The 22,692-nt window shown below is 47.5% G+C and overlaps 1 protein-coding gene across 1 annotated transcript; it reads right to left on the minus strand.

Moving 5' to 3' along the window:
- Positions 1 to 388: 388 nt before the first annotated feature.
- On the minus strand, positions 389 to 21,935 carry LOC147882546 (mucin-like protein). Its single transcript, XM_087400785.1, has 3 exons — positions 20,806 to 21,935; positions 1,151 to 1,349; positions 389 to 856 (listed from the first exon to the last, which is right to left on the minus strand). The coding sequence occupies exons 1-3, from the start codon at positions 21,720 to 21,722 to the stop codon at positions 674 to 676; spliced, it is 1,299 nt and encodes a 432-aa protein (XP_087256911.1). The 5' UTR covers positions 21,723 to 21,935; the 3' UTR covers positions 389 to 673.
- Between the last annotated feature and the right edge of the window lie 757 nt (positions 21,936 to 22,692).

Consider the following 22,692-nt stretch of genomic DNA (forward strand, 5'->3'; position numbering starts at 1 on the left):
TTGTGAGAGCTCCCAATGCTAGCCACAATCAACCCTATGCTTTTCTTTCTTAGACAGAAACAGTGTGGAATAAAACAGATTTAGAGATTTTCATTTGATTGTCTAGTAGCAACATGATATATCATTTTGTACCTCATTGTCAAACCATAGTACCAGTGGCTGCCCCAATCAAGCAATATACCTTCCTTGGCAGAATGCACGAGTACAATGAATGAGTAATCTCACGTTCCACTTCTAGGATCCACTATTCAGACTACACCTCATCAGACACTATTTGCATCCCATAAAAGCACAATAGTAGGAATTCAAGGAAAAACAAATTGAGTTTATCTGATCGAGAAGGGAAAGGCCTAATTGATAAGTTTGAATTGTGGACACCAAAAGATATAATAAATGGCCTAGGGTTGCTAAAGGAAACTTCAAAGCATGAGCCACAGATCGTACAAAACTTTGCCAATTCTTTAACAGGGAAACAGGAAGGGGTGAATAGATCCCCCAATCCAGAGTGACACAGAGTAGCCGAGATCTTAAAAGTGGGCTTGATTGTAAATGAACATACAAATGCCTCAAGATGCAAGGTACCTTTGACACAAAACTGGGTCATTCTTGCACAAGCTTGGAGACATTATGCCTCTTTCAGCGATACAATAGCTTCCTACGGGATATTATAGTGTCAATGTTTCAAAGTTAGCTTTTCCAAGTCATCGAGCTTTGTTTGTTTCCCTACTGACGCCCCGGCAAACCTTTGAGCACCCTTTCTTCGCCTGCTTTCTGGACCAAAATTCTCAACAATGTAATTCCATCCTTCCACAGGTCTTCGCCGTGAATATATATGCTGCTTAACAAAACTAGCGATCTGCATAAAATGCATGCAATGCCATTAGCTCTGAAGCCTGACAATTGCCCTTAAATTTATACAAGCATGCACTATTCACTAATTGCATCCAGCCCATACCCTCCAACCTCCAAGCTAACCTTTTTAGCTGTTGACATGCTTTAGAACTGAATTCATCCAATTCAAACATAAGTCTCCTTTCATCTGAATTAAGTGCAGGCAACTGCAGTAGCAAAGGATAGTCCCCGTCCAGTAAAACATGGCACTTTTTTTTTCTTTCATGAAACCAAGACCAAACAAAAAAAGTAGATTTACCTGTAGTCTGTTATGCTCCATACGCCTTTCAAACTCTTCTAACATCATTTCCTCCTCTTTAGCAGACACTTCTTGAATAGATTCCTCTGTTCGGACCGAACCTTCCCAATCGTCTGGTGTGAACTTAACATTTGTCCATGGAGTAACCCATTGATCTTTCCCTGAGTGTAGAGGAAGATGATCGCCACCATCCGCGTCACTGTCCAAAACAACAGATCAAATCTCTGACTGCCATGGGTGAGAAAGGCTGATCAGGACAATGGTATTAAACAGCACTCTAAACTAGCACTCTTCTGCTATGGGAGCCAATATTGCCTGAATTATGAAATGCCAAATTACAAACCAATTTACAAAACGGTATCAAGCTTCATCAGAAAACATACATGATGGCTGAAGAAAAGATCAAAAGGCCAATTTCATTAAATCATAAAAGGTTTTAGAAACGCAATAAGCATTACAATAGGATTTCCAACTGATATTATTATAAATGTGCAGGATGTTTTATTGCAACTTGCCACCAATACCTACAAACACTTTTATCCCAAACTTGAGAGTCACAACAAGCGTCTAATTTCAATCTAAAAGAACTAGAGCACAGTAATAGAGTTAATATGTCAATGGTTGGAAAAATCTATGAACCCCACCCCATCCGAGGGCCTAATGAACATGGGGACTTGGGGGGCCTAATGAACATGGGGACTTGGTCGCCTAGCTGCAGACCTAAGTACTTGTGCAGTCTGTCTGTATGGGTCAGCTGGTTTTGGGTCTTTTCTTTTTTTAGCTGCCTAGGTGACCTGTTTAGGGCTGCATAGCCAGGGCCTTGAAGGAAATAAATAGGGGGTCTAGATTCTGGACTCCACAGCAACCTCTGAAGATTAGAAGGACCAAAGGAGTTGGAGGAGCCTATATCCAGTTCTGTATTTGCAGTTTTATCTCCTACCTTGGGCAGCAATACATGGAACTAAGTTGAGCATCTCTCTTTCTGCACACGAGTTGTACATGTTTCCACACTTGGAGTGTGCAGCTCTTGTTGGTCATCTAATGATGAGATCAAAAATTTGAAAACAATGACTACAATCATGGATAAATCATGAGTCCAGACACAACCAACATCTCACACATGATGATGTCAAAAATACTAAAATTCAGAACACACAACAGCAGATGGATCTTAACACAAGTAACAACTCACATGGACGTGCCCAAACTCTCTTCCCTCTTAAAGTACTAGGATATAAAGATTACACCAATACCATGGAAGGAGGTAATACAAGTGACAAGATAGATCTAGATAATATGGGCGACTCGATAGATCTAGAATGGACTCGTACGTGGATGATAGTTGGAGTCCACAACTACCCTAGAGTTACACCATCTTGATCCTTGGGGAAGAACATCATTCAAGAGACCATACTAGCAAACTTTAGAAGATAATATTTTGCCAAGAGTGGCTCCATTATCAAATGCATTTGTGACTTTATGGGGAGGTAAGCTTCTTTGTAGATGAGGCCCAAACTTTCACCATTCTTTTGATTCTTGCAATGACTCATGGTTTTTTGTGTTGGAATGGTCACCTCCCCATCTGTAAGCCCCCATATGAGGAGAGCGTGGGAGGGCAGGATATGCCCAAAAGAAGAGAGGAGGGTACCTGGCTGATCTGCAGGAGCATAAGGCGGAGCAGAGGACAGCAGTAGGGACCCAAGAGAAGAGGCCATGAGCTCACGGATGACATCAGCAACAGTACGGAGCAGTACGGAGCTGAGGCGCACACGTGTGGGCAGATCAGGGAGCCAAGAAATAGCAACAGTACGGAGCAGTACGGAGCTGAGACGCACACATGTGGGCAGATCAGGGAGCCAAGAAATAGTGGGGGTCTATGGGCAGGTATACATCCTGCAGCAGGGTCTCCAGCAGCAGCAAAGGGGAGCCTAGCAGCACCCCAAAAGGGCCTGGCTAGGGCCCTTATATAGGGCTGGTTGGGCTGAGCCAACCAGGTCAGTTGGGCCAGCCAACCAGGTCTGTCCAGTCGGCCCATTTAGGGCTGGCTGGTCGGTCCATTTGAAAGGGCCTTGAGGCCTATAAAAGGAGAGGCACTTGCCTCATTTCATCATCCAGCAGCCAGCAGTTCCAGGGCAGAAAGGAGCAGCAAGAAGCCTACTCTCTGGGCCTATCTACAGGAGGTGAGAGAGTGCAACAAGGGCTGCAGACTTAGCTAGGAAGGGCTGAACCTTGGCTGTCTTCTAGGGCAGCAAGGTGCTGAGATCATCATCTTCTGAAGCAGCCATTCACAAGCAGGTTGGAGCAGTGGAACAGTTATCTTGGAGCCTACATTCAGGAGGACCAAGGGGACCTGTGTGCTGCTGCAGACAAAGCTTGGTAGGGGCTGCCCACCTAGGCTGATTCACAGGCAATAAGGTGGAGAAGAGCACACTAGACGGAAAGTCTACAGACGCTTGAGGTGGAGCACGCGGACTCAAGTCTAGAGATAACTGGCTGATAGGAGAAGGACCTTGTGGTAAGATCAGAGGACCACACCATTGGTGGGACTCTGGATCTATATCTTTTGTATTGTGTCCATAGTTTTGGACGGAAATATATTTTGGTGGTTTCTTTATCTAGCTGGTTCATTGTCTATAGATGAGTCTACACATCTAATCTATGTGACGCACATTAAGTAAAGAAGTTTGTGATTCCACACCCCACACCACACTGTGTGAGCTCCTGGGCATTACTATCAGTCTTCCGCTGTGCGTACCCTCTGTTGGGTAATTTCTAACATTTTGGCCCTTCTAAGGGTTGCATTTATTGCTTGCACAGCTTTAATTGAGTTTGAACCGTTGGGATCACCTCAAATGTGTTGGAAATAGGAGGATAGAATCTCTCACACCTCTCTACAATCTCAGCTCATAGAACACTCTTAAAACTCTTGATAGATGATCACACATATAATATGAAACCTGTCACGGGGACGTGGTGGTGATGGTGAAGTGTTCTATTTGTACACTTTTGATGTGACATCTAATCCTATCTACTCCCACCTCCTTCCTCCTACGTGCAGCCTACACTCTCTCTCCCAATCTCTCTCTATATCTCTTTCTCTTTCCTTCTCTCCCAATCTCTCTCTTCCTCTCCCTCTTCCCCCTTTCCACACTTCTCTCTCCTTCTCCCTCTTCCTATCTCTGTTGGAAAGGTCCCCTCCCCATCTATAAACCCCCATATGAGGAGAGCATGGGGGGGTGAACCTAGTGTCTAAGAGAAAGCCACATGGGCAGCATCATGGCTGCCATGAGGACAGGGATCAGACAAGAAAAGAGAGAGGGAGGGGGCTGCCACATGGGCAGCACCTCATAGCCAAGAGAGGAGAAAAGAGGCTGCCACATGGTCAGCACATGAGCTGCCATGTAGCACATCGATGCATAGTTTTAGCACTCTAATATGATGCATGATAAGAAATGTGAAAATGGGCTCTTGTATGATGCATCATAAGAATAATAGAAATATGCATGCCCAAACATGAAAATAATATTTGATTCACATCACACTTGCAAGAACAAGGATCTTAATCTCATTAAAACCTCTGCAAAGTATCATACCCATTAAACACACACACACATATGCTAGAAGCACATTGCACGTTGCATGGTAAGGATTGTGATAATACACATGCTTGACCACCATGAAAATGATAACTAATCCACATAAAAATTTGAAAGAACAAGGATATACCCTTGTTAAGTCCTATCTAAAGTATCATACCTATCAAACACACACACATAGGTTAGAAGCACATCAATGCATATTTTTAGCACTCATGGATGATGTATGGTATGAAATGTGGAAATACATATGCCTAAACATGATATTGATATCCTCTCAACATCAAAATTTATAAGAACAAGACTTGCATCTTACTAAGGCACAAAGTATTATATATATATTGGATACACTTACACATATGCTAGAACCAGAATAAAGTTGAGTTTTAACAGTTAGGCATGATGCATGGAACGAATTGTGAAAATACACGTGGCCAAACATGCAAATGATATTGGATCCATGTAAATTTTTGAAAGAGAAACTATATTACAAGACTTCATTAAGGCCTATGCAAAGTATCATACCCATGAAACATATGCACATATGCTAGAAGCACATCAACGCATAATTTTTAATCCCCATGTGCAATGCATGATAAAAATTGTGGAAATATGCAAGCCTAACCATGCAAATGATACATGATCCACATCAAAACTTGCAAGAACAAGGATCTTACCTATCATTAAGCACAGCAGCCTGGCAGAGGGCTGACAGAAGCGCAGCATGTACAGGCTGGAACAGGCCTGCAAAATAGGCACACACATGGCAGCATGAGCAGGCTGGAGGCGCCTGCGTGGCAGGCTGCCTGGCAGAGAAGATGGCGCAGAAGGGCGGGGCAGACCAGCAGATCAGGTCGGCCACATGCAGGCCTGGCGGAGCAGCAAAGGGGGCTGCTAGTAGGCAGGGACATGCCTTTATATGGGTTGCCTTAATTGGAGCGCCAAGGCCCTAGAAGAGTGGGCCAAAGGGCCCCGGTTTGAGAGCCCTTAAAGGGCTGGACCAGCCACAGACTGGTCGGCCAGTCTGGTCAGCCAGAATGGGCAGGCTGGTCGGTTTTTGTCAGCAGCCCTTGGGGGCTATAAAAGGAGGGCCTCCATGCATTCTCTGGAGCAGCAAGCAAGAGCAGCAGGAGCAGCAAAAGACCAGCACTTGGAGCCTATCCTGGAGGATACAAAGAAGGGAAGCTGCAGACCTAGCTCAAGGTGCTGCCTACCTGGGCTGATCTACAGGCAGTAAGGTAGAGGAAACCGTTCTGGACAGAAAGTCTACAGACTCTCGAGGTGGAGTACGTGGGCTTGAGTCTAGAGATAGCCGGCACATAGGAGAAGTACCTTGTGGTAAGATCAGAGGACCACACCATTGGTGGGACTCTGGATCTCTCCCTTTTGTATTGTGTCCATAGCTTTGGACGGAACTATATTATTTTGTTGTCTTCTATATCTGGCTGGTTCATTGTCTATTGATAGTCTGCACATCTATCCTATGCACATAAGTTTAAGAAGTGTGTGATTCCACACCCCATACCACACAGTGTGAGCTCCTAGGCAATTCTATCAATCTTCCGTTGTGCATACCCTCTGTTGGTCGATTTCTAACACTCTCCCTCCTCCAATCTGCCCCTTGTCTCTTCATTGCATTGGTATCAGAGCTCCTTCCTAGGGCCCTGTTCAGAAGCAGTTCAGCATCAAGCAAGGACAGCGTAGAGCAAGATAGAGCAATATAGCATCGATGACCAGCTTCAACTCAAGTGTATATCCTGTGAGGAATTGCAGGCTGCAGCGCAAATCTGTCGACGCCAAATCCTGCGCTAAGACAGTCAACACCTAACCTTGTGCCAAGCGTATCCTTACTGAGGCAGTGTTGGAAAGGTCACCTCCCCATCTGTAAGCCCCCATATGAGCAGAGCGTAGGGGAGGGAGACCTAGGGCAGAAGATGCCCAGAGAAGAGAGAGGGAGGGGGCTGCCACATGGGCAGCACCTCACAGCCAAGAGAGGAGGACCCCTGAAGGGACAGTACAGAACAGCAGCGTCTCTAGTACGGGTGATTGCACGTGGCTGTACGGGACTGTGCAGATCCTTGGATGCAATGACATGGCGCTGACATCTGCAGGGTGTACGGATCTATAAGGTGCTGGAGAACCTGGCAGAGGCGCAACATGGCGGGGGTTACCAGCAGCCTGGTAGGCCAGGTATAGGGCTGGTAGGGCTGGTTCCATCCAGCCTACCATGCCTAGAAAATGGCAGGGCAGAGGAGGGCTGGACCCTGCATATATAGGGAGCATCTGCCCTTGAAGTGAGGGCCAAAGCCCTTGTTTTGTGGGCCATGGGCCCTTGTTATGAGAGCCCTTTTAGGGCAATTTTGCAGCAGCCTGGTCGGCCTGTTTGGGTCGGCCAGATTGAGGCTGCTGGTCAGTTTTTTGGGGGAAGGCCTTTGGCCTATTAAAGGAGGCCATTGAGCCTCATACATTCATCTTCTGGAGTAGCAAAAGCAGGAGCAGCAGACACCAGCACGCTTGGAGCCTATCTTGGAGGACCAAGGGAGTTGGAAGGCTGCAGACCTAGCTCAGCAAGGTGCTGCCCATCTGGGCTGATTCACAGGCAGTAAGGTGGAGAAGAACACTTTGGACAAAGAGTTCACATACGCTCGAGGTGGAGCACGCGGGCTCAGAGATCTAGAAGTGCTTGACATCTAGTAGGGGAACCTTTTGGTATTGTACCCTGTCCTACTTTGTCGACGGACGGAAATATAAAGTGTTGCTTCTATATTTGTCTCTGAGCATTGTCTATTTACTGGCTTGCACACCAAATGCACATATAAGTAAGAAGTTTGTGATTCCACACCCCACACACACTGTGTGAGCTCCTGAGCTATCTATCAGTCTTTCGTTGTGCGTACCCTCTATTGGGTCATTTCTAACATGGTATCAGAGCCCAAGTAGAACGCTCACAAGTGTGGGATCCTGAAGGCAGGGACCTTGCTGAAGGACGACCCTAATTCAGAAGCCCTTGGGAATCGACTTCCATGACTGGAGGACAGTAGCCTTGCAAGAAGGAGGGTGACTCAGGTTCAGTCAGGTGCGTTCAAAGTTCTGGTCTACTGAACGTTGAGTTTGGTTGACTTTGCTATGTGGTTTAGCGGCAGAGATGTCAACCTCTTCAGCCCCTGCTCTCCCTTCCTCCTCCAGTTTTCTTTCTTTCACTATCCCTAACTTTGGAGAGTCTAGGAAACTGGACGGGACAAACTACCCGATCTAGAAGGTGAAGATCCGGAGTCATTTAGTGGCTCAAAAGCTATGGAAACTGACAACGGGAGTGGAGGCAAAGTCGGAGGACGTGGTGGACAGATAGGGGAAGATACTCATGGCAATCGACGGCGAGGAACTCGAAGCTTGGGAAGATAGAGATGCCCGTGCTCTGGCATTGTATCATAGGGACTATAGCGGACTCCGTGCTTCCTCACATCCAGATGGCCAAGACGTCAGTAGAGGCGTGGGTCACTATGAAGATCTGTACGAGACAGACAACAAATCCTAGATCTTGCTTCTCCAGCATCAGCTCTACAATCTTGATATGGATGAGGGAGATTGGTATATAGCCACTTTACGAAGGTCAAGGTCGTATTGAGGAGGCTACCTCGGAGTTTTAAAAGTTTTGTTACCACTGTGACAACAGGATAGTGGACCAAACCTTTGCCTTTTGAGGAGTTCGGTCCTCCGACTCAGATTCAGAGGACAACACAAAAGCCAAAGCTAATGTGGTAATCGAAGAGCTGTTCTTGGGGACATCTTCGTGTGTTACCGAGCTCAAATATGTTGACCTAGAAATTACAGTGAGGATGTCTGACATTGAGATGTGGGTCGACGAGCAGTCAGATGCCTTTGTGAAGGTAACGGACAGCATGGAGTGCTTGGTATCTTCCAGGTGCGTGGCTATTGCACACACGAGGGTGGATTCCATGGACTGCCCTGGGGTCTCATGTTCAGATGGATGCTGTACTTTAGAAGGGGACAGTACAGGATTACACAAGCACATGTTCAGATGGTGGGTGCCTCGATGAGGTACATGGTTTGCTTTCAGAGCAAGCACACAGACAGTAAGACGATCTGGTATGTACTTGATGTTCTTCATTTGAGCCTTTATAGCATGCTGTGAAGAGACTCTGCTCTTCATTTGTCTCAGGTAATGCGAGATTGGAAGGAATTGGCCTTCTTCAAAGGCAAAAGGGGAAGTGTGGGTGCTTCTTCAAATCTCAGACACAAAGTGCTGGAAGGTGATGGACAAAGTGTACTGAAGCCAGAAGAGAACCTGCTTGAGAGCTCAGCGAGAGTTCATGGTCCAGGTTATCTGGAGATATTCATTGGTTGCAGGCCTTGCCAAAGGAAGGACGGGTTGAAACAGACCCTCAGAGCATGGTGCCTAGAAGACTCCAGATTGTTCACTCATTATGAGGGGGACAACTGGAAGATTGTGACGGCTGGATCGCTTGAGTTCGAAGGCAGGAACCTGACTGAAGGAGGTGGTGCCAGGTGGTGCTACCAGAGATGGACCTGTGTACCAGGATGGTGTGCGCAAGCGGAACCAGACTCGGAGGAGCAGGAGCCATTGGATGAAAAGCCATGAAAAATTTTCAACACTGAAATGTTCCAGAGGACTACGACCAGGGAGTTACTGGAGCACCATCATCGACGTGTTGGCATTGGGCCTAGATGTGTCGGTGAGAGGGGGTGTTGGAAAGGTCACCTCCCCATCTGTAAGCCCCCATATGAGGAGAGCGTGGGGGAGGGAGACCCAGGGCAGAGGATGCCTAGAGAAGAGAGAGGGAGGGGGCTGCCACATGGGCAGCACCTCACAGCCAAGAGAGGAGGATCCCTAAAGGAACAGTACGGAACAGCAGTGTCTCTAGTACAGGTGATTACGTGTGGCTGTACGGGACTGTGCAGATCCTTGGATGCGATGACATGGTGCTGACATCTGCAGGGTGTACGGCTCTGTACGGCGTTGGAGAAGGGCCTGGCAGAGGCACAACATGGCGGGGGTTACCAGCAGCCTGGTCAGCCAGGTATAGGGCTGGTAGGGCTGGTTTCAGCCAGCCTACCATGCCTAGAAAATGGCAGGGCAGAGGGGGGCTGGACCCTACATATATAGGAGGGCATCTGCCCTTGAAGTGAGGGCCAAAGCCCTGGCCAGGGGCCCTTGTTATGAGAGCCCTTTTAGGGTGGTTTTGCAGCAGCCTGGTCGGCCTGTTTGGGTCGGCCAGATTGAGGCTGCTGGTCGGTTTTTTGGGGGAAGGCCTTTGGCCTATAAAAGGAGGCCATTGAGCCTCATACATTCATCTTCTGGAGTAGCAAAAGCAGGAGCAGTAGGAGCAGCAGACACCGCACACTTGGAGCCTATCCTGGAGGACCAAGGGAGTTGGAAGGCTGCAGACCTAGCTCAGCAAGGTGCTGCCCACCTAGGCTGATTCACAGGCAGTAAGGTGGAGAAGACCACTCTAGACAGAGAGTCTACATATGCTCGAGGTGGAGCACGCAGGCTCAGAGATCTAGAAGTGCTTGACATCTAGTAGAGGACCCCCCCCGACTCCACTCGTCGATGCCCGTACGACGGATGTGCGGCCGTGTCTATGTTAGAGGTCAACATCTCTTGATGTTACCTAGAGAGAGGGCCCTTGCTTGTGGGTGTGCCCGCCCAGTGAGTGAGGGTAGCATAGAGAGTGAGGACGTGTTGTGGGTGTGCCCAACCGTGTGAGGCTAGTCTATGGTAGTGGCAGCCTGATCAGTTCTGAGGTTTAGGGCTGTCCTTGAGCCCTCTCTAGGGCTGTGTGGAGGCACCTAGGGAGTCGGCTCCCTGATGTGCAAGTCAGCTGGAGGGCAGAGAGCACAGCCCCTCATATAGGCTGGTGCAGCTCCCTCTGGGGAGGGCTAGGGGCAGTCAGCCCTAGAGCCCTGCTTGTTGACTGACAGGCCCACACATTAGGGCCTTGTGCAGCCCCATATAGGAGGCTGTAGGGGTCGGCCATCTAGGGCTGTGGGTCAGCCCATGTAGGCAGCTCGTCGGCCCTGCCCCTTGCTGGCCGACTAAGAGGCTGTGGGGCTATATATAGGCCCCCCCCCACATGTGCATTTATCAGTTCAGTTTGGAGCCTGGCAGAGGAGCAGAGCCAGCCCACAGTAGCACTTGAGGAGCAAGGTAGTGGAGCAGTTCATCCACTCCCTTGTGCTCCCGTTCTTGTGGTGTTGAGCTGTTTGTCTGAGCTCTCGAGCAGCTATGGAGTCTTATCATCAACAACCTTGGTCTTGGTTCTATTGAGGATGTGAACGACAGTGTTCACGACTTCACCCCAGTAAGCTTTCGAAAGATTTCTACCTCGCAACATGGTCAAACTTGTCTCTATGACGGTCCTATGCTTTTGCTCAGCAACTTGCCGCTTGATCCCGTGCTTCTTACAAAATCCATTGAACTCGGTAGAAGTGAACTCCCTCCCTCTGTCTCTGCGAAAGGCTCTGACTGCCTCCCCGGTCTCCTTTTCTCTATTCGACACCCGTCACAATGATATAGATGTGTATACGTGGATAGCCACCAAGCTTTCAAGTTCCAAAGTCCACATTCAAGGTATGCAAGTTGAAGAAGGCATTGTACGGGCTAAAACAGGCCCCAAGAATATGATACCAACTTATAGACGAGTTCTTCTTGAAGATCGGGCTATAGCGGAGTCCATCTGAGGCAAACCTCTATCTCTTCACTGAGAGGAGGTTGCTGCTGGTACTTATCTTGTACATGGATGATCTTATCCTTACAGGAGACCACTCAAAGAAGATTTCTCAAGTCAAGAAACTTCTCATGGAGGAGTTTGAGATGAGAGATTTGGGGATTCTTCATTACTTTCTTGGGATCAAAGTCAAGCAGGAGAAGAGCAGCATATTCATCTCTCATGAGAAATACTACAGGGAGTTACTAAAGCGGTTTCAGATGGACGACTGCAAGGTGGCAATCACTCCCACGGAGGTTGGTCTGAAGCTGAGCATCCATGATACATCTCATCCAGTTGATGCATCACAGCATCAACGGATGGTGGGTAGTCTACTTTATCTCACTAACACCAAGTCAGATATCTCCTTTGCGGTAGGGCTACTCTGTCAGTTCTCCGCCAAACCCAAGAAGGCCCATTGGGACGCAGGCATGAGGGTGATAAGGTACTTGAAGGGTGCATGCACCTATGGCATTACATACAGCAAAGGCGTCAAGCTAGGTGGATTATGTGACAGTGATTGGGCAGGTGATGCAACACCAGAAGATCTACTACAGGGTACTATTTCATACTTGCATCAGGTGTTAGAAAAGACCCAACAGAGGGTACACACAGCCGAAGACTTATAGTAATGCCCAGGAGCTCACACAGTGTGGTGTGGGGTGTGGAATCACAAACTTCTTTACTTAATGTGCGTCACATAGATTTGCAGACTCATCAATAGACAATGAACCAGCCAGATAGAGAAACCACCAAAACATATTTCCGTCCAAAACTATGGACACAATACAAAAGATATAGATCCAGAGTACCACCAATGGTGTGGTCCTCTAATCTTACCACAAGGTCCTTCTCCTATCAGCCAGTTATCTCTAGACTCGAGCCCGCGTGCTCCACCTCGAGCGTAAGTAGACTTTCCATCCAAAGATCTCAGCACCTTGCTGTCCTAGTAGGCAGCCTAGGCTTCAGCCCCAAGTGAGCTGTCTGCAGCAACTCTGGCCCTGCTTTGCCTCCTGGATGTAGGCCCAAAGATCAGGCTTCTGCTGCTCCTGCTGCTCCTATGTTTGCTGACTTGCTGGATGTGAAATGAGGCCTGTGGTCTCTGCTTTTATAGGCCCCAAGGGCCCCTTGAAGTAACCGACCAGCCAGCCCTAAATGGGCCGACTGGCTGGTCTGTTTGGGCCGACCAGTCTGCCCCAAAGCCAGCCCTTTAAGGGCTCCAAAAACTAGGGCCCTTTGGCCCACACTTCTAGGGCTTTTGGCCCTCCAATCTAGGCAAGGGCCCAGCCTATATAAGGCATGCCTCTGCCCACTAGCAGCCCCATTTCCTGCTCCCCCAGGCCCCAGCCATGTCAGGGCCTGTTCACCCTGCTGCTGCTGGTTCTGCCCTCTGCCAGGCTCTTCTCCAGCCACGTGTGCAGCGCTGTACTGAACCGTACTGCTGCTGACGTCATCGCGCCCTGCCAGGTCAGATCTAGGGCTTGCTGTCCCCGCCTTCTGCTCCTTCCATAGGTTCCGTCCTTTGCAGCCTTCTTCTCTTGTGAGGTGCTGCCCATGTGGCAGCCCCCTCTCTCTTCTCTTCTCTGGGCATCTTCTGCCCTAGGTCTCCCTCCCCCACGCTCTCCTCATTTGGGGGCTTATAGATGGGGAGGTGACCTTTCCAACATCAGGGGCCATATCATGGCTAAGCAAGAAACAACCTTCTGTTGCCCTTTCATCTTCTTCTTTTTCTCTGCATCTTCGGTCTTGTTGTTCTTGGAATCCTTGGACTTGCCATTGCCTGGCTTGTCCCTTGCCACAAGTGCTTTCTCGTCCAATTGATTGAGTAGTTTCTCCCGAGCCTCCTCCTGCAATAGTAAAGGGCCCAGCTCCTCGAACGTGAAAGGCTTGGTCCTCTGTCCTGCAGTGACTGTCGTCACGAAACTCTTAAAACTTCAAGATAACTTGTGAAGTGTCAGCAATGCTAGATGACTGGAATCTACCTTCTAACCAACTGCTGCGAGCTAGTCCCTCACCACCTTAACTTTCCTCAAATGGTCATGAACGTTGTCTCCCTCACTCATATCCAAATGTATAACTGATGCTGGAGAGAGACATGTTATCTGTTCCGTACAGATCCTTCAGGACCATGCCTCTACAGACGTCTCCGCCATTTGAATGTGGGGAATTACTGCATCTGCCATCGTCCCTATTAGCATGGCTAGGGCTTGGGCATCTTTCTCTTCCCACGCTGCGAGATCGTTTGCCTCTACTAGAATCAAAATTCTTCCTCCTTATCCAAAACATCCTCCAACCTCTCTTCGGCACACGTCACAAGCTTCTAGAGTTTCCGAGCCACGAGATGGCTCCGGATCTTCACCTTCCATATGGGATAGTTAGTCCCATCCAGCTTCCCCAACTCGCCAAAGTTAGGGATGAATGAAGAAGGAAGATGAGAAAAGGAGGAGGAAGAACGAGCATGGGATGAAGAGGCTATAGATGGTTCTCTCTCTTCCATCTTCGCTGTAATAGCACACAGTAAACTGGAAAATGGACTTGCACTAGAAAACTTAGCCATTCAGCAAACCTGAGTGTCGATTAGAGTCACCTTCTTGCTGAGGAATGTTAAGCCAGGCAATCTCCAATTCTAGAGGACAGGATAAACTGGTGCTAAAGTCCGATCACTTACAGGTAAAAACACCACAGATGACTCTCCTTCAGGACAAAATTCCACAACCAAAGTGCTGTCAAAGAGCCCCGGATCGGAGGCAAAATCCACAACCAAAGCCCTGTCAAAGAGCCCCGGTTCGGAGGTCAAAAAATAAAAAATAAAAAAAAAACAAAGGCTCCTTGCTGGCCGACCAAATCTGGCCGACCAGATTGACCTAGTCGGTCAATATCTGACCAGGTCGGTCAGTTCTGGGGTCAACCAGCTGGTTGACCGACTAGCCCCTTCCTATTTAAAGGGGGGGGGGGGCCTAGGTATTCTTTATCTCTTCCAGCTCCAGAGGTACCTGCACACCTTGAGCCTCTTCTGCCCCCTGGCTGCCTCCACTTCTGCCTCCTGGCTGCCTCCTCTGCTGCCTCAATTTCTGCCTCCTGGCTGCCTCCGTTTCTGCTTCCTTTTTGCTTCAGATCTGCCCCTCCTTTCTGCTCCAGATCTGCCTTCCTTTCTGCTTCAGATCTGCCCCAATTTCTGCTCCAGATCTGCCTTCCTTTCAGCTTCAGATCTGTCCTAACTTCTGCTCCAGATCTGCCCTCAAAATCTGCTCCAACTTCTGCTCCAGATCTGCCTCCAACTTCCGCTCCAGATTATGTTCTTTCTATTCCAAATCTGCAGCAACCCTTGCATCAGTTTGCTGTCTCAGATTTGGTTCAGTTCCAACTTGTGGAGCTAGTGCACAAGTCCACTACAGTTGTCTTTCCTGGAGGATTGACGTTTGCTTCCTCCGAAGCTTCTCTCATATCTTCTCCTGTACTGAGTTCCGTTTGTGATATATATTTCTTCTTCAGCCATTATTAGTCTTCAGTATTGTTTTATTTGTCTCCAAGTATTTTCTTTATATGGTATCAGAGCCAGGTGTGCCAATCGACACCTAAGCCTTGATCTGGAAAGCTTGGAAAATAAATCATCACCTGAAGATGTCTTCTCCCTCTTCCCCGAAGCGATCTCAGCCTGAATCGACCTCTATTCAACCACCACCTTCCGTCATATGTCGAGAGAGAGTCTGCAAGGATTGAAGGTGATGAATACCTCTCCAAACTCTTTAAAGAATTTGCTGAATTCCAAAAATGGAAGGAACTTGAAGCGGATACCCGCACACCTCGTGCCTCCACCTCTCCACGGTTCTCTCCAATACGTCAACAAGGACCTCTATTCAACTCAGAAGAAGCTGAGCAACATCTCAAGTTCGGTGCCAACGAAGAACAAGTATACCCTGACGAAAGAGGACACGCCGGCATGAGAACATTGGGTTATTCGACAGTGCCTATCCCACAAGAATCAGTGCAAGATATGTTGCCCTATTCCCTTAGTGCAACTCCATCTGTTATGCAAGGCATAGGAACAAGTAATCACGAGGACACAGATCCATACATGCATGTGAACACGCGCAGACGAGAAAAGAGAAATGCATCTGACAATAAGTTTGCTTTCGGTTCACATTCTTCCCTCCCTCCCATCCCTCTCATATCTTCCGCTGCCATCTTTCCTCCAGTGGCTTCTCATCCTCCTCCTCCCATGCCACTAGATTCCTATAGTTTATTTCCCTCTATCTCTCCCGCTGCCTCTCTTTCACCTCTCATGTCTTATCCCGCCTCTCATATTCATCCCTCCCCCTCAGGGCCTTTTCCAAATTCTTTTATTCCTCCGGTGGTGCCGCCTCTCCCTTCTTCTCACTCTGCTCTCCTATTTCTTAGGCATGGAAGTTGTTCAACATTCTGGTGGTATTTTTGTTTCTCAACAGAAGTATGCTCTTCAACTCCTTGATCAAATCATTTCTCATGAGCCTAAGCTCGCTGCCACTCCCTTAGATCCCACAGTAAAGCTCTCAAAAGACGTGGAGTCTCCTCCCTTTGATGAACATCTCTATCGACAGGTTGTTGGCAAACTCCTCTGGCTTCTTCACACTCGTCCTAATCTTGCTTACTCCGTTTCTATTCTCAGTCAGTATTTTAATGAACCCAAGCTCACTCATTGGCATGCATGTATTCGTATCTTGTGGTTCATACGTGGTACTTACTCTTACGGTTTACATTTCAGACCAGGACTAACCCTACAGGGATACACTGATTCCGACTAGGCTGGTGACCCGGACAATCGTCGTTCTCATGGCGGCTATATTTTCTCGTTTGGCTCGGCACCTGTTTCTTGGTCTAGCCGTAAACAAGAAACTATTGCTGGTTCTTCTACTGAGGCTGAATACCGGGCCTTGTATGATTGTACCACAGAGGCCATATATCTCAGACAGTTTTTGGCAGAGCTACACTTTCCTTGTAATGAACCAACGATCCTCTACGTCGACAACAAAAGTGCCATCGCTCTCACTAGCAATCCCATTTTTTCCAACCGCACCAAGCATGTCAGTGTTCACTTTCATTTTACACGCGAGCAAGTGGAATTAGGTACTATTCGATTGATCTATGTTCCAGCTGCCGATAATCATGCTGATATTCTTACCAAGCCGGTTAATCGCCCTACTCTTGAGCATCTCTGCCCACGGTTGGGGATTGGTTTACCTCCTCCTTCTTCTTAGCAGTTTTTTTGTGTACTTAAGGAAGTGAACAAATCCCCTGCGAGGGCACTCCTTCAAGTATTTCTTTTTTGTACCATCATCTGGGCATTTAGTGAAGATGAAAACCTACTTTGTAGGCATCTCCATCTAAATGAAAACCCCTTTTTTTTTTTTTTTTTAAAGGCTGATGAAGAAGATAGATCACTCATGGAACACCTCTTTGCTTCTCCTGTCTACATTGGACATTGAGAGGGGGTGTTAAGCCAGGCAATCTCCAATTCTAGAGGACAGGATAAACTGGTGCAAAAGTCCGATCACTTACAGGTAAAAACACCACAAGTGACTCTCCGTCAGGACAAAATTCCACAACCAAAGCCCTGTCAAAGAGCCCCGGATCGGAGGCAAAATCCACAACCAAAGCCCTGTCAAAGAGCCCCGATTCGGAGGTCAAAAAATAAAAAATAAAATAAAAACAAAGGCTCCTTGCTGGCCGACCAAATCTGGCCGTCCAGATTGACCTGGTCAGTCAATATCTGACCAGGTCGGTCAGTTCTGGGGTCAACCAGCTGGTTGACCGACTAGCCCCTTCCTATTTAAAGGGGGGGGGGGGGAAGGGGGGGCCTAGGTATTCTTTATCTCTTCCAGCTCCAGAGGTACCTGCACACCTTGAGCCTCTTCTGCCCCCTGGCTGCCTCCGCTGCTGCCTCCACTTCTGCCTCCTGGCTGCCTCCTCTGCTGCCTCAATTTCTGCCTCCTGGCTGCCTCCGTTTCTACTTCCTTTCTGCTTCAGATCTGCCCCTCCTTTCTGCTCCAGATCTGCCTTCCTTTCTGCTTCAGATCTGCCCCAATTTCTGCTCCAGATCTGCCTTCCTTTCAGCTTCAGATCTGTCCTAACCTCTGCTCCAGATCTGCCCTCAACTTCTGCTCCAGATCTGCTCCAACTTCTGCTCCAGATCTGCCTCCAACTTCCGCTCCAGATTATGTTCTTTCTATTCCAAATCTGCAGCAACCCTTGCATCAGTTTGCTGTCTCAGATTTTGGTTCAGTTCCAACTTGTGGAGCTAGGCTGCCTCCACTTCTGCCTCCTGGCTGCCTCCTCTGCTGCCTCAATTTCTGCCTCCTGGCTGCCTCCGTTTCTACTTCCTTTCTGCTTCAGATCTGCCCCTCCTTTCTGCTCCAGATCTGCCTTCCTTTCTGCTTCAGATCTGCCCCAATTTCTGCTCCAGATCTGCCTTCCTTTCAGCTTCAGATCTGTCCTAACTTCTGCTCCAGATCTGCCCTCAACTTCTGCTCCAGATCTGCTCCAACTTCTGCTCCAGATCTGCCTCCAACTTCCGCTCCAGATTATGTTCTTTCTATTCCAAATCTGCAGCAACCCTTGCATCAGTTTGCTGTCTCAGATTTGGTTCAGTTCCAACTTGTGGAGCTAGTGCAGAAGTCCACTACAGTTGTCTTTCCTAGAGGATTGACGTTTGCTTCCTCCAGAGCTTCTCTCATATCTTCTCCTGTACTGAGTTCCGTTTGTGATATATATTTCTTCTTCAGCCATTATTAGTCTTCAGTATTGTTTTATTTGTCTCCAAGTATTTTCTTTATAAGGAACTCCCCTTCTAGAGCTGGAAAACCTTGCTCCGATACCATGTTGGAAATAGGAGTCTCTCACACCTCTCTACAATCTCAGCTCATAGAACACTCAGAAAACTCTTGATAGATGATCACACATATAATATGAAACCTCGCTGGAACAGCACATGAGAGAGAGAGAGAGAGAAAACTCAGACTATATTCTTCCATAGAGTGTGGGATAAAGAAGCTCCAAATGAGCACAAAGTAGGCAGCAAGTGTGCTGTCCAAAACTGCTGAGTATCTCAGAGAACTCCCTCAAAGAACGCTGCTCGTGGGTAGAGGCTTCAGTCTAGTGGATGAGGGAAGAATGGAGTGAGTTGCCCTTTATATAGGCCCTGTCCAGGGCTCACAAAACCGACCAGTAGGGGGTCCGCCCCCTGCCTGTATGGCCCGACCTGCAAGGGGCGCCCTTATCTAGGCAATGGGTCGGCCATTTTGGCCGACGAGGAGCTGACCAGGCCAACTTGGCCTGGCCTATAAATAGGGCCTCAAACAGGGCTCTTGGGCTGCAGTTGGCAGGCCACAATCCTGCCCTGCATGCCCTCTTCATCCCCCTATTATCTCCTGCCCCCTTGTCCCCTCGAATCCGGGGCTCACAGGTGGGGACTGTGATATTCTAACAATATGCCAGCCTCACATTTTGATTATTAACTAAGGACTGGCCTAGAAACTAGCTCCTTGGTTGGAAAATAACAAGACAATGCCTTTGCCCGAGATCTTTTCTTGAAAGAAACGGTATTTAACCTTAATGTGCTTAATTCAAGAGAACAGGGCAAACGAGCTAGCATCCCTTGTGGGCATGCCTATAGGTAGAGGATTGTGCAACAAATATCTGACTTGGTGATTGTAAAATAGATCAACGGACCAATGAGTTGCGTATAGTACGTGTCATTGATGTATGCTTTTCTTCCTTTATTAATCTGAAATTATTTTCCATAGGTGTAGCTGCAATCTTGCAATCTTGCATAGGAATTTCTTCGATGCAGTATCCACATATTTGTATTTGTATTGACTCATGAAGGTGCTTTTTAAGTCTCTCCACAATTCTATACTGAAACAATAATGCATGAGTCAAAGATCATTCATTTCAAACTATGAAAATAGATCTTGTTTCAACTATTTGATGAAGTTTACATTAGTTCTTGAGGACTATCAAATCATCTACAAACAATAGGACAATGGTCAATAGTTACCAGGGAACGGGAACATACTGGAAATTCGGGTGTCGGAACGGGAACATTCTGGGAAGGGGGAGCAGGGGAATGGGAACCGGAATGCCACATCATACACAACACGTCATCATATGACATAAAACTATGCTAGAAAATGAAAGAAACTAATAGTTTACAGCTTTAAACTTTCTATATAACCTCTAAAATACCCATTTGAAACTTTCAAAGAGCCCCCAAAAAAAGGGACGTTCCGAGGCCGTTCCAGTTCCAGCTTGCTTCTTGGAACGGCATTCTAGACATTCCGGATGTCGGAACACCGTTCCCTGGTAACTATGCAATGGTGATATCTTTCCCTTGAACTTTGTGGTAGAGTGTTAATTTTTCAGAAGAGTTTGTATATCCAAGATTAGCAAAATATTTGTCAGTTCTTGGTGCTTGGTAACTATGCAATGGTGATATCTTTCCCTTGAACTTTGTGGTAGAGTGTTAATTTTCATAAGAGTTTGTATATCCAAGATTAGCAAAATATTTGTCAGTTCTTGGTGCTTGGTTCAAACCATAGAGACTCTTCTTTAGTCTAAAGTTTGGTCTTGTCCATATTTTCCAAAACTTTGGCATAGTATGTCATACCCATCCTACGGTATGCAGATGACCATGATGCTATCCACATGACCCAAGGGAAGACATTCACACTATCCTAGCTCAGTTTGCAGCAAGACTTCTCCACATAGATGCATCATTCCAGATCATTACATATGTGGACTGAGTCAGACAGTTTGGCTGGACAGATGCAAGGCAACATAGACTTCCAAGGAGGGCCCTCTCATCCTTTATACAGCTGAACTGAGGGAGACAAGAAATGCTGGAACGCACCAGTTTCCCATGATTTGGATTGCAGGGCATGTCCATTGACCATTTACCACCAGCACTAGATGCCCCTTCCCTACATTTAACATAGCTCAATACTAATCAAATTATACAGGACTACCTATGGCAGATGTATATCCATAGGACATGGATATCCCCCCACCAAATGCCACGAAGATGGTCTTCTACAGAGAGCATTTCCACAACCTAAGCGAGCATGGCTTTATCTAGGCACCAAGGTACTTATAGCTCCACCTCTCCCACACAACATGGATCTCTATGGGCCAGCTCAACTTTGAAGACCTCGTCCTATAGGTTTAGATCGAGGCGAGACATGGGATTGCAACACCTCATAGACCATTTTGGTGTACTCTCTCTCTCTCTCTCTCTCTCTCTCTCTCTCTCTCTCTCTCGTCAAAAGAGAAACCTTACGTGTTTATGTATTCTTTGTTCTCTTCCTCGGTAGAGTTCACCTCAAGTCCCTGCTTTTTCATCTCCTGCAGCCATAAGCTAGCGTGGACTCGAGCCTTGGAAAAGTTGTATTCCTCTGCCGGCTTCTTTATATTCCTCTGCTGAACATGTTTATTGTGGGGCTCCCACGTCTCCTTCTTTAAGGGCGTAACAGGCTCACGGTTGTCTTGTGAGCTCCACTTCTTCTGAACAGCTTTGCCTTCCAATGCATCTGTTCGTGCATTGGATCTGTCTTCTTTCAATGGCCTTGGATTCTGTCTCTGTCTTAAATGCTTTTCAAATTCTTCGTTGTCCATGTTGCTTATCGTCCTCCACTCCTCATTCAGCTCCTCTTCTGCATCAGTGTCTTCATCTTCTGATATATCCAAAGCTGCACGCTGTTTCGCAATTACTGCACTCTGACGATCCCCCCTCCTCTTGTGATGAAGGTCTTTACGGCTGTCCTTTTCATAGTCTTCTCGAGTCTCATCCTCATCAAGGTCTTTTCGCATGTAGGCCTTCTCCTTGTGCCTACGGTACTCTTCCTCGTCTTCATCGCTTCCATCCATTTGTTCCAATTCTTGCTTTAGAGCGGCGACGAGCTTCGCATCCTCTTCTGTGTCATCTTCATTGTCAACCAGTTCAGCACGCTCGCCTTGTCGACCTCGACCAGTTTGTTTTTTGACGTTGTACTCCGCTTCGTATTCAAAATCATTGTTTCGGGAGCCTCCGCCCTCCCCGTCTCTACTCTTCATCCTGCCTATCCCTCGACCGCGGCTTCGTCGAGAGGAAGTGGCCAGGCATCTACATTGCAAGCGATCGAGGCTAGGAACTTTCTGAGGCAGGGGAGGGGCTGAAAGTAGGCGAGCAAACTTGGGAATGAATTTAAGTCGAAGCATGGCAAAGGTAAAGACCAAACCAAATGCGCTGCCAATTCTTGGCAAAGGGAGGTTTCTAGTGCGGTCTTCTCCTCCTTGTTCCTGGCTAGCCGTGCATCAGAGCTCGAGCCCCGAGCATGGCTTCTCTTTGCAGCAGTCGAGCAGAATCCATCTTCGTGCAAAGTGTAGAACGAGAGGATCCTTAAACCCTGTCGCAACTGTTATTACTCTACTTCATAGTACATACCATGTTAAGGGTTTAAGTTAACGGCTGTAAGCCAAGAAATAAGCATTATCATGCATTTCAACCAATGACAACGAACAACGGAGCACCTGATTTTAGGGGAATGGTTCTCACCAGGCCTTTCGCTCAACTAAAGTGCCTAGCCCCTCGCAGCCTCAAGCCATTGGCCCGGCACTTTCCGACCTCAAAATGGCCGACCACTAGCCATTCCCCCACCTAGAGATTCCCATTGGAATTTTTAAAAAAATTTTGTGTACTTGCCGCACGCCCGATCACTGAATTTATTCACCTCAAAGGGCCAACCATATTCCTATTCTGAACATGGCTTGATCCAACACTTGAGATTTCATCTTAGTCGACGTGGGACCTTTACGTGCTCGATATTGTTGTCTTTTCTAACTTTTATGAGTAGATGATAATAGTTGATGTGGGGAGAGCAAGCGAGCACACGCACGTAAGTGAGAGAGAGAGAGAGAGAGTGGGTTATGGAAGGGACCAAAATTGATTGGGAGGATGGGATCGGTATCCAACTTTTGGCCTGCCCAAAGGGAGGCCAAAAGTTGTACTTTTAAGTTTTGCAGAAGCAAAATTCGGATTTAGGATTTTAGAAATTCATTGCCGTATAAATCCTCCACCTCTCTCTCTCTCTCTCTCTCTCTCTCTCTCTCTCTACTTTCAATTCATCATCTCCCGCCCTTCTTTTTCACTATTTTGGATCTCAAGCAGGCCTTATGAATGATTTATTAA

Source organism: Dipteris shenzhenensis, chromosome 29 (genome assembly GCF_047967505.1).
Source record: "Dipteris shenzhenensis isolate YYH24624 ecotype China chromosome 29, Dip_SZ_1.0, whole genome shotgun sequence".
Classification (NCBI taxonomy): domain Eukaryota; kingdom Viridiplantae; phylum Streptophyta; class Polypodiopsida; order Gleicheniales; family Dipteridaceae; genus Dipteris; species Dipteris shenzhenensis.